Genomic DNA, 12,563 nt, shown 5'->3' on the forward strand with positions numbered 1-12,563 from the left:
GCGTGGCAAATAAGTAACACGTGTACCACTTGTCCAATAAAAACCGGCCACGGGTTTACTCGCCTCCTGTACTGCTGTGTGTCTGTGAGGTACGGTGCGTCGAACTTATCCTCGCCGATGGCCTGGCCTGACAGGCTAGCTGCATAGGTATAGCGCATGTGACATCACCTTAGTGTTGATTGAATGTGGCTTCGACGCATGTCGAGATTTTAACTCTGAAATTAACTATAATATCTATTTTTCAAACTGCACGAATTCTGTCAGAAGTGAAGCTTACAACCATAGGAGGATGCGTGGTATATTAGGTGAGTATATTTTACCAGTATTTTTTTAGCTGATTTGAAATGTTGAAATATTAGGACTAGGTCTAGGAGTCAGAGGAGGATACATTAGCCGACTGATTTTTTTTTTTTTAAATCCTGGCTGAATCTGCTTTGTCCGCCTGTCTCAGTCACTCTTATCAATAAGCCTGAGTCGAATCAATTTTAAAGTCGGTGTTCGATCGATGTCATCGAACACCGTCACCGGTACAGATTTTGCAAAATCGGTGCATCGAAAAAAAAAAAATACGTCGGCTGGCCGATTCGTTTGGTTCACCCAATCAACAGATCAATCATCAAAATATCAGTTAATGACAATGTCCAACTTGACTAGGCCTACTACTTAAGTTACTTGATTTCTATTGCCCCCAAAATGAAACCGATTGAGTAATTATGATGCTATTCACCATTAATTTGAAGTTTATTTCGATCATAGTTCGAGTATTCATGAATGGAAGTCATGGCCATCGATCGTGCATGCGCAGTACTGTTCTTTAATCAAACCAGAAAATGGCCGGAAATTGACGCGATCAACGTAAAATAAATTTTGCTTTCATGAACAATATTAATATCATGACCATAGAACATTATTTAATCGTAATGTTTAACAATAATTTGCATATGATAATCATTGATATGAATTTAGAGCTTGATGCGAAACGTTTGTATTTCATTTCAATTTTCAATGGCGGACATCTCATGACGATCGACTTGACTTCTTGAGTCGAGCTAGTGCACTAATTGTCAAAAAAAATAATCATCACGTCACTTGTTCACTGCTACCATCTGGCCTGTGGAGAATGTACAGGTAGGACTATGGTATGCCAATGCTGTATAGAGCACACACTTTAAAAAATCATTAAAATATCACTTTTGTGACCAAAATTACTAATTTCCATACTGTTTTAATTCATTTATCATTAGTAATGTGGGAATAATTTTTGTATTCGCCAGAGCGCTCAAAAACTTGAATTTTTGGCATATTTTTGTGTACGCCCTCTATTGGTGGAAAGTAATATGGCAAGAAAATTTTCATTTTTTTATCTCTATTTTTGATTAAGAAAAAATGATATAAAGAATCAAATTTAAATAAGAGCCAAGCAGTATGAATTAACAGGTCTAATGGAAACTGTCGGTGTAAAAAAAAATCAAGCATTTGCCCCAAAGAAAAAGAGAAAATAAGCCAAACATTGCCACCCTTATTTTGTCACACATGGAGATATAACTGAGAACAAGGTTATATTATAACCTTGTTCATTGAATGAGTGCATCACGTCAGGATTGATTGATTCTCGAACATTGTCTACATGCAAAAACTCTATTCAAGTTCGTAATATCACCATATAATAACATTTTACATGACAAAACAGAGAAAATTGCGTTTGATATTTTTTCCCATCAATTTGAAGCTAGTTTGTGCCCAACTTTGGGCTCTGATTTCATAAATGGGAAAATATGTCATACGTCATCGAACACGCATGCGCATTGTCATAGGTCCATAATGTTAATGTTATGCTATCTAATGTTAGATCTAAAATCAATATAATTTATAGATTATAGTTCAGGGCAGTGTCCAACATCAAGCAAATCGAGTCTGTCAAAACAATTGCATTTTAGAAGTTGTTTGCCAGCTGAGCAGAGATGAGAGAGATAGCACTAGATAAACTACAATGTAAAAATGTGCACAATGAAGATATTGACATTTCTTCGTGAGATATTTGAGACCAGGCAAAATTAACCAAAACTTTGCTGATGATGGCGCGATTATCTTGGTTTTTGACCATTTTATTCTCAAAATGTTATAAGTTAAGTGTATTAAAAAGCTCAAGTCTTGTCAAACCAGTTCGTAAAAATCATGACGAATGCAATTACAATTTACAAATTATATAATTATTGGACATTGGTCCTTAGTCTTACAACATCGTTGGAGTAAACTAAACTATATCCCTTTTACTGAAAATAGGTCTAACTCCTTGTTGTAGTGTATGAAAATAAAGGAAATAGCAAACCTGGCTTATTGTACTCAGTAGAAAAGTATTGCCTGATATCCTTCTCCTTCATATCAGAGAACCAAAAAGAAATCAAAGCTAATTATTGAAGCTTCCTTGTGATGTCAATGAAAAAACAGCCAGATTTCCTGTATACATTACACAGATTTACTTGTGTTTGTTTAATCACTATCAGTACTATTCAATTTTTTTTTCATTCAATATGCAGTTTTTCTCGTGGCTGTCGGAGCTGCATCTGCCCTCTACAGTGCTAGTGACGATGTGGTGGAACTCACAGCTGGAAATTTCAATTCAAAAGTCATCAACAGTGATGCTGTTTGGCTTGTGGAGTTTTATGCACCATGGTAGGTGAACCAACCACAAATTATTAAATGATAAATTTAAAAATCAATTTTTCAATTCTCTATGCTGTCACCAATAATCGCATTTCAATGAACAGAATTTAAATTGAGCACACTGTTGGTTACTCATGTTATAGCTTTTCTGACCTAGCAAGAGAAATTGTGAGCAATTCTAATAAAATCTCATTGCCATTTGGCACATGAAAATTAGTGCTACTACTCTGTAATAACCATGCATGGTTATGCTGGTTTTGTGATGTGTATTCAATAGTAGCACCTTATACATTATCTACTCATGTTGGTATCAAAGAACGGAAATGCATACAGAATTTCAAATGAATATATTTTGAGTCATGATTACTTCATTAATGGACTCAAAGTAAAGAAAGATTTTTCCATTAAACGATTTACACTTAATCAGATTGTATGGCTGAATAGTGGATGGCATTTAAGCAAATGGTGCTTTATGACACACTGTAGAGTTACGAATGATAAAAGTGACAGTTGTCTCAAGATTGTAACAAATTTCCTGACTAGACAGATCATTGTATCATTTATAATCTGTGCCATATTCAGGTATGATTGCGTTTATCAATGCAATGGGATTATTTTAAATTACATAATTTTTCATATACTTCTATAATTGTACTTATTTTATTTCCCTTTCATCAAATAGGTGTGGCCATTGTAAAAACCTAGCACCAGAGTGGAAGAAAGCTGCTACTGCTTTGAAGGTAATTATTGATGAAGGCCACAATTATGTGTAGGTCTTGCAGCAGTGCGAGGTGGGGACAGTGATTTTTCGTTTTGACACAGAATTACAGGCTTTCAGTAATGGATATGGACATTTTGTAAAACGGAATATCACTTGTCTTACTGAGGTATTTTGTTCAAACAAATTATTTTTAGAATCTTAAGAATGTAGTTCAAATTCCAATAGCAACCCTAAGTGCAGTGGAATCATTAGCGGATCTTAATCAAATCCTACTGAAAGACAGACGATGCCAGTCAGCGTACTATCATCTCTGTTATTTCCAGCGGGTATTTCCGGTAATTCTATTGAATTTTTTGATACATTACCTTAATAATATGGAAAATTGAGGTGAAAACGTAGCATTCCAAAGAACTGTGGACTACATGAAACACCAAGTAGTCTGGGGTTCAAAATAGGTTTAGTCATCAGAATACTTCTTAAATTGTTAATCAAGTATACAAATGTAATTATTATTATTAATGAATATTCATGAATGTGTGATTGATTTATGTTATTTTTGTCCATGCAGGGCATTGTTAATGTCGGAGCAGTTGACATGGATGTTCATGGTTCAGTTGGCGGCCCATATAACGTCAGGGGATTCCCCACAATTAAGATCTTTGGAGCCAACAAGAACAGTCCTTCAGATTACAACGGTAATGATGGAATTTCAAGTTTTGACTTTAAATTTAAGTTTTTCCCAAATCTCAGAGATTTTTGAGAAACATTCCCTATCTTATCCTACTGTAGAATAGTCCCATTTCCCAGTGACAAAACATTCTAGGATGTTTATTTAAAAAAAATATCCTATGAGGAAAATGTAATTAAAAAAAAATATGCATTAGCATACATGTATGTATTAGATTCTGGTCTACAAAAAAGTACTTTTTATTCAAAGGATTTTTTTGTGAGGATGGTAATCAACGGATTTAATTTTTCTGTAAAATTGTAGAAATAAGTTTGTTAAAACGAGTAATGCTGAATGTAATTTTTCTCAAGTAAGCTTAATAAGGAATTATTGAAAGTATGTTAATTTTGATTATTTTTCTGCTTGCCTAGGTGCTCGATCAGCTTCCGGAATCACGGATGCTGCGATGAAGACCCTCAAGGAGACGGTTTCTGCAAGGCTCAGTGGTGGTGGTGGTGGCAAGCGTGGAGGGAGTAGCGGAGGAAGTGGCGGCGGAGGAGGTGGAGGCAACAAGGGAAACGTAAGGTGTCTTTTGCTGAATTTACGGGGCTACTGCCCTACTCTACATTTTAATGTCCAATAGGTATAGCGATATTGCAATGGAATACAAGTTGGAAATTCCTAATTTTTGTTTTGCTTTGTTTAAACTTTCACATATTTGCTTCTCAGAATTTTTTAAATTCTCTCGTAAATTGAACTCACCCATTAGAGCTGCATTCCTGACTCGTATTACAAATTGATTTCTTGCATTCCGTCATTACTTGGAAAATCTGTCTTTAATTGCGCTCGCACACTAGAATAGTTTCAGCTATTCATACTGTTTTGATGTGAGTTTAGCATTCTCCAATGTATCAGAATTCTTGTTATCTCGTTAAGTTGTTTCAAGTTACTTTTATGGGTAATCTTATCAGGTTTCGCTAAAAAACTTGCATGATGTCCATGTTACGTAGGTATCAACTATTCTATTTCACAGTGAAGATCAGTTCAGATGTGGTTTAGTTTTACTATGTCAAAGTGAGGATGGTCTCCAACCATAGAAATTCATGTTTGCACGAATAGCTATCTTGAAATCTTTTGTGGAGTTGCTGTAGTTCAAATCAACTTTTTACCATAATACCAATCTAACATGGACATCACATATACATGTATCATTGGCAATTGACTGTCAGGTCTGAAATTGCAATATATCATGATGTTGAATTTTATAAGTATACTTTCCTAGGACTTAAATATTTTGCTGAAGTGAACGTTGAAAGATATTTTCGTTGTTTTATTTAATAAATGAGACTGGTTTTTTAGTTTGCATATGCCTCAAATATGGACCCAACCCTCTGGAATAACCCTAATATTTTGTTTTTTCAGTCAGACGACGTGATTGAATTGACCGATGGTAACTTTGAGAAGGAGGTACTTCAATCTAAAGAGGGATTCTTGGTTGAGTTTTTCGCTCCGTGGTGCGGCCATTGCCAGAGACTTGCACCCGAGTATGCTAAAGCAGCCACGGAACTCAAAGGGAAAATCAAACTCGGAGCGTTGGACGCTACAGCACATACTGTGATGGCCTCACGATTTCAGGTAAGACTTAACCACCCCCTTTCATACTAGGCAGATTTTACTAGGGGACACATGTTGAAATCTCTTGTGCAAAATGCTTTTTGGATAAATTGCTAATTAAAACACCAATAAAAGAACCAAACTTACTGAGATTTTTAATACCGAGGGGTCGTTTCAGAAAGAGTGAAGTGTAATTTTAAGTCATGCTTAACCCTAAATAGACTGGGCTATTTCGACGCCTAAGAAGACTGGGAGGGCTGATTCAGCCTCCCCTTATGATCTCGACCGTCGATCGCGCTATCGCGACGAAAATTGGCACGCGTGTTACCCATGGCATTATCTACAAAAGTATAATATCAAATTCTGCGAAAAATGTCATTGCTCATTAATTATGCTACTTTATGCGTAAAATCATAAATTTGCTCTAATTGATGAAATAATGCCCCTAAAATGCTAATTTTTGTTTCACATTTATTTTCTTATGTATAATATTGTTTTTTAAATTTCATATATATTTCTTTGTTTTTCGACTTTTTTTTTTTTTTTTTTTAATGGAAACTGTCAGGGACTTTATTTTGACCATAAACAAGATAAAATTAATTGATTTTAAGCAGTAAAATGAAAAATACTGATACATTTCATGAATTTTGGCTAAAAACACTATTTGCATTGGATTTGTACACAAATTCACGTTTTTGAGCAATTTTAGGTCTGCATGCACTTACGAAATGTTGCGTAATTTGTAATATGTTATGTGACGTGTTGGCATTTTGGCATGTTTTGACCAATGTGGTGTAACGTTTCCACCGCACGCAACTGGAAATTTATGTGTGACTTCAAGTCGCACTTAAATGTTTGTGAAATATCCCCCAGGGCTCCAATCATTGAGAGGAACTATTGGCAAGATGTAGGCAAAAAAAATTGATGTTTCTTAAAAATTGCAACCAGCAAACAAAATGATAGGAGGGTATGGTGTATTAAGTATGTACCAATGAAGTTTAGCAAGAGAATATCCTTTAGCGGCTTTCTTTCTTTTTTGTGGCGAAAATGCTAAAAAATTTATGTTATCCCACAAATTATTTACTTAACCTACACTAGCAAATTAAAGCAACTGTCGAAAGGACCTTTGTAATAATGATCTGAACTCTATTTTCCTAAGCCAAGTCTATTTTAAGATGCCATACATCAGCCATGTAACCCTCTACTCCATCCTGGTGGTGAGAGACATTATGTCATAATGTAATTTCATGCTTTTATCAAGATTTGATTTTAATCCTGTCTAAAACTTTGGTACAGGATCACTAATGTATTTCAGGCCGTTAGAATTCATATTTGCCTTTTTTAAAGATATTAGAGTTTGAAGTTGGCATCTAGTGCCATCTCTCTACAATCTAAAAAATTATTTGAAACCGGCTGATTCTCTACAATTTTTGCAACATTTTGTGTGCAGAGGCTTCAGATTGACATGTATCCCAAAATGCATCATTCCCTCCCTATCCTCTCCCCTCTCTTCCAGGTGAAAGGCTACCCCACTCTCAAGTATTTCCCTGCCGGTGCTAAGGATTTTAACAGCGCTGTTGATTATACCGGTGGTCGTACAGCATCGGATATCGTCGCCTGGGGACTTGAAAAAGCTGCTGATTCCGTGGAACCGCCAGAAATCTTGGAGGTAGGTCCAATTGGATTGTTCAATGAGAATATATATGTGTAGGTACCAGTGGTTTGCTCCGCATGTTGCCCCTAGTCCATCCATTGCCCCTTTTCTCCCCTATGAGTATTTTCACAATTCTAATAAACGAAAGTCTGCAATGATTGCAAACTTTACACCTGCAATAAATAGATATTCATTGAAAATTCTTGGTCAAAATGGGGAAATAATATTGAATTTTAGATAATCATGTTTGATTAGTAAAAGTTTTTTATTTTTTAGGTTCAATAACATAGGGCCCCGTCATACATTTGGGTGATTCTCATATATCATACCAATGGAAGTGATGAAATTTCATTATATGTTTTGGCCTCTAAATGATGATAAATGTTAGCCTATGAATATCAACGTGTTTGATTCATTATCTAGCTTACCAAGTCTGATATGCCAATTCAAAGTTGATGGAATTTCACCTAGATTTGATTTCAGCTGCAGTATAAAAAGTATATGTTTTTTTTTATTCACTTGATTTTGTTGTCAAGCTGAGCAGAATGAGCCATGGCACCTCAAGATATTGTATTTTGATTATTCTTCAGCTTACAGGTAATGAAGTTTTAACAGAAGCATGCCAGGAGCATCCTCTGTGCATCGTCTCAGTTCTTCCACACATCTTGGATACTGGAGCCGTGGGTAGGAATCAGTACATACAGATTCTCAGAGAGTTAGGAGAAAAATACAAAGCTAAGCTTTGGGGGTAAGTTACAGGACTTGGATGCTTAGGGAACGGGTTGTTTGTATATGTTTCTTGTTTAGAAACAGTAATGTATCTCAAACATCTTTATGAAAATGCTTTTTATGTGGTCACCATGTGTGAATGCACATATGATGTTACGGGTGTCAAGAGCTGGTAAGATCTGGCAATAAGGTATCAGTATAGTGGTATCAGAAATTTGGAAATGAATGGAAAGGATAGGAGATTTTCAGATGTCTTTCAAAACTGTACAACACATAAAACCCCTCTTTCAGGTGTTCAGATCTGCAATGTGAGGCTTCCTGGTATAAGATGTAAAAATTTTACTCATTTTTTTAGGTGAATTTCATGGGCCTGTTTCATAAAACCTGTTATAATATTAAATTTGCAGTAACTTTTATAAGCTCCTGAAATTCTTCTATCTGATTGGCTGATGGTAAATTTGATGTAGAAATGATGTATTTATTACTTTGATGAATCTTCATGAAATGAGACTCGGGAGATGATTTATGCTGCGGATGGTGTTCAGTGCTCAATGTGACATGCCCCTTTCCTTTGGATAAGATTGAATGCTTGATCTAAAAAGTAATTAGTTGAATGTTCAATCTGTACCCACTACTGGAAACCAAGTTGTTCGAAAGGGGCAATTTAACCTTGTAAGTTATTTTGCAAGATGTCTTGTCACATCTAAGAAATTGACAAGATCTCTCTTATCGTTCTTTTATACAGATGGGTGTGGACAGCAGCAGGAGAGCATTCGTCGTTGGAGCAGTCTCTTGATATCGGGGGCTTTGGATACCCTGCCATGGCCGTTATGAATGTTAGGAAAAAGAAGTTTTCTATCCTCAGGGGGTCATTTGACAAAGCAGGAATCGATGAATTTTTGCGGTAAGAAAGTAATTGTAGAAGGATATTGTGCCATATTATTGAAAAGTTGTTAATTTTTTATATAAGTGATGATGATGACGACGATGCTGTGGATGATGATGACAATGGTGATGATGATTGTGGATGATGACGATGATGTTGATGATGATTGCGATGCTAGGGATAAAGCTTGTGGTGGAAATGATGACAACGGTGATGACGATGATGATAATGGTGATGGTGATAAAATGATGATGGTAATAATGATGATGAATGAAGGAGACAATGAAGAAGATAATTATGATATTGATAATGATAGTGATTATGGTTGTAATAATGGTAATGATTTTGATGATGATGACGATGATGATAATGGAAATGGCGACAGATGATGATGATGATGACAGAATCAAGTAAAACATTGAAATGCCCATACAGTACATGTATAATTCATTTCATCTTGTAATTATTTTGGACTTTGTAAAATGTCAACAGTTCACTTAATCATCATATAAACTATTGCTGTATAAAGACCAAATGGATATTAGACGAAATGGGTATCATGTAAATGGAACTTTGACAAGATGGTAAATGGGCAAATTGGCAATTAGATCAAATAGTCATCAAGCCGGTTGTAGACAAAACTAGGATGAGATCAAAACCGAAAGTAGACAAAGCAGGTGATCTGTATTAGACCGGGGGCCGTTGCAGAAAGAGTTGCAATCAAACGCAACTCTAAAAATCAAACAAAACTCTAAAAATCAAACGCAACTCTAAAAATCATGCGCAACTCTAAAAATCATGCGCAACTTGATTTTCAACCAATCAACAGCGTGCATTTTTGGACTTGCGAATGATATTTTGATTTGAGTTTAATCGCAACTCTATCTTCAACGGACCCCAGGGCCCTGTCTTACAAAGAGTTGTGATTGATTCAATAAATCGTAACTCTATGGAAATCCATCGGTGTCATAATTTTGTCTAAAGGAAATTTGCACAATGTCTTTGTAAATGAAGAGAAGCACAGTCAATTTTCAAAAAAACAATGAATTGCATGAATATGCATAGTTAAAAAATATTTTGAACAAACAGGCATAATACATGTTGACATTGCTGGCAGTCCATAGTTATGATTGATCGGATCAATTGTAACTCTTTGTTAGACAGGGCCCAAGTGATAACTTTATTCACCTCCTTTGGCAACTTAAAACATGAACCAACACCCTTTACACCAAAATTTAACTTTGTTTCTCTTGTTACTCTGGGCTTTGGGCTTGGTTTTGGAGGCAGAGTTTAAGAACATGGCTCTACTTTTTGGCAATTTTCATTAAAGTCTCTATTAGTTTGTAATTGTATACATGGATATGTAGTGAATTTGGGCATGATGCAGTGATAACTTGAATAATGTTACTGATGAATGATGAATTTGCTGATCATAATGATCATAATGAATGTGATGATAAAAGCATTGATAATCACAATGAAAATAATCATCATCAGTAGAACTTTTTTGAATTTTCAGTGATCACTGTTCAATTAATGCAGTTCAGCTTTGAACACATCAACAATTTTCATAATACTGTGTACAAGAGATATGCTAATATGTTCACTGAATTCAGAATAATCCATAGTTCTCCACCTGGTCTTTCTTTTTCAGTGCAATTTCTGTTGGAAGGGGCTCAACACAAACTTTAAGAGAAGGACTCCCAGAGATTCAATCTGTAGAAGCATGGGATGGGAAAGACGGACAGGTAAGAAATATGCTTATTAATTTCTAATTAATCCTCATAAGCATGACATATGTTTAAAATCATTTTTGTCTCACCTGAACGAATTTGTATTTGTATTTTTTTATTATTTTTATTATTTGTTTGGCATCACCTGTGCCTGGGAGATGAAAAGGGAACTGAATCACTAGGACCTGCAGGTCTCTCCTCCCGATATAACTGATTGGGGGAGTGCAGGTGGACCACTATACCGGGGTTTCCCCCTACTCTTATACAAATAGTGCAGTGGGTTCTTAACGTGCAAAGGTGGTGACTCTCCCCTACACGGGACCTCCATTTAACATCCTATCTGAGGGACAGGGTGTTTTCCATTGTAACATATAGCCTGCATCTATGAAACATGGGAGAGACGTTTACACACAATGCACTGGTTTCATACGGGCAGATGTGTTACCGATTGAGCCAACAATGCTCTCAATTTTGCCAGAGATGTAGTTATCACCTAGTGATCACTTTTTCTGTAAGTCTGTTGAACTGTTAAAGATGAAGATTTTTTTCTTGGAAGACCCTGTAGATATATTTTTGTGCAAGCTCTGAAATCAGATATACACACTGTGTACGTTATTTATTTTCTTTACTTAGCTGCCAGTGGAGGATGATATTGACCTCAGTGACATTGACTGGGATGATGAAGAACCAAATAAGGATGAACTTTGAACTTTGACCTCAACACTCATATTAATTTATTCAACCCTGGACTCCTGCAATAATCTTCAAGCTTCATGTCGTGTGTGTAGTCTCGCTTCAAGGTAGATAGATCTGAGGATGTAACATGAAAGAGATATACTTGCTTGTACAATTTATTTGTAACATTCTGTAATGTTTTGCTGTAAACATACAGTTATGTTTAATCGTACAATTGATGTTATCTTTATGATTACAGGGCTCTGATTGTTGATCTAAGTTTTATTCATGTAGAATGGGATGATTATCATGCGTATTATTACTGTCCATATTGTGCTATGGTTTTAAAGTAATTCTTTCTGAGAAGGACTGCTGTGGAGGGATTGATAAATCAATGTCTTTTGTGTGATAACTCTAGATGTTTTTTTTCGGAATGTTATCCACAATGCTCAGTTATGTACCCCCACTTCTGTTGTACATCAACCCTTTACATGTACACACTACTTTAATAACTGGTTTTATGCAGAACCAGTTTACCTCAATTTTCAACAAGATTGTTTAAACTGTATCATCACCAGTGTCTTTCTGCCTTGAAGACAGACTATGTTTTTATGGAGTGTATGGTTCGTGAGTTCATGTTCCTAATTTTCATATCCCTAATTTTGTTTGAAAGGTTTTTTTTTTTTTTAGAATTCAAAGAATGTATACGTGTTTGGTCATTTGAGATTTTCTAGATGCTAAAATGTATGGTCCTTACTATGGTTGTCATGACAACCTTAGAAATGAATCTGGTAGATATTGCATGAAAGGCCACTGAGTCCAAGTATTGTTGACCAAAGTCAGACAGTAGTACACCTGTCAGGGTGTACAGTAGTACAGCCACATCTTGCAGCCCCATCTATCAAATGGTTGAAATTAGACAGTACTTGAAGTGAAATGGCACAGTGTACTTTTATATGTTTTATTTTCTGGCAATTCTAAAAGCTTTGATAATTCCCTTGTTGAAGTCACTTCCACTCTGACTGAAAAAAGGTCCTCATTTGATGCCAAACTTTTGTTTCAAGCCAGATGTACGTTATACCTGTATATTAAATTTGAAGCAGTTTGAACTGCTTACTTACAATTTCAATGTCACTAATGAAAAATTGCCTTTTATCTGTATTTCACAGATGTAGCAGATGTAAAAAGGAAAAGAAGAACAATACAATAATGCATTGTAA

At 35.6% G+C, this 12,563-nt stretch overlaps 1 protein-coding gene across 2 annotated transcripts; it reads left to right on the forward strand.

Annotated features, from left to right (window-relative positions):
* Positions 1 to 86: 86 nt before the first annotated feature.
* Positions 87 to 12,356, forward strand: LOC121418495 (protein disulfide-isomerase A6 homolog). 2 transcript variants are annotated; one of them, XM_041612413.1, is made up of 12 exons: positions 87 to 255; positions 286 to 305; positions 2,538 to 2,673; positions 3,347 to 3,404; positions 3,954 to 4,080; positions 4,484 to 4,632; positions 5,475 to 5,687; positions 7,183 to 7,335; positions 7,911 to 8,068; positions 8,795 to 8,953; positions 10,590 to 10,683; positions 11,302 to 12,356. In XM_041612413.1, exons 2-12 carry the CDS (start codon positions 290 to 292, stop codon positions 11,374 to 11,376), a joined length of 1,338 nt encoding a protein of 445 aa, XP_041468347.1. In that variant the 5' UTR covers positions 87 to 255; positions 286 to 289; the 3' UTR covers positions 11,377 to 12,356. The 2 variants fall into 2 exon arrangements, with proteins under 2 accessions (XP_041468347.1, XP_041468339.1); XM_041612405.1 differs by having other exon boundaries at positions 89 to 305.
* The last annotated feature ends 207 nt before the right edge of the window (positions 12,357 to 12,563 follow it).

Source organism: Lytechinus variegatus, chromosome 1 (genome assembly GCF_018143015.1).
Source record: "Lytechinus variegatus isolate NC3 chromosome 1, Lvar_3.0, whole genome shotgun sequence".
Lineage (NCBI taxonomy): Eukaryota > Metazoa > Echinodermata > Echinoidea > Temnopleuroida > Toxopneustidae > Lytechinus > Lytechinus variegatus.

Bases quoted from the DNA above. Each gene is read 5' to 3' on its own strand.
- LOC121418495 (XM_041612413.1), top strand. The intron at 2,674-3,346 runs GTAGGTGAACCA...TTCATCAAATAG, and splicing joins GTGGAGTTTTATGCACCATG to GTGTGGCCATTGTAAAAACC. The intron at 5,688-7,182 runs GTAAGACTTAAC...CCTCTCTTCCAG, and splicing joins TGATGGCCTCACGATTTCAG to GTGAAAGGCTACCCCACTCT.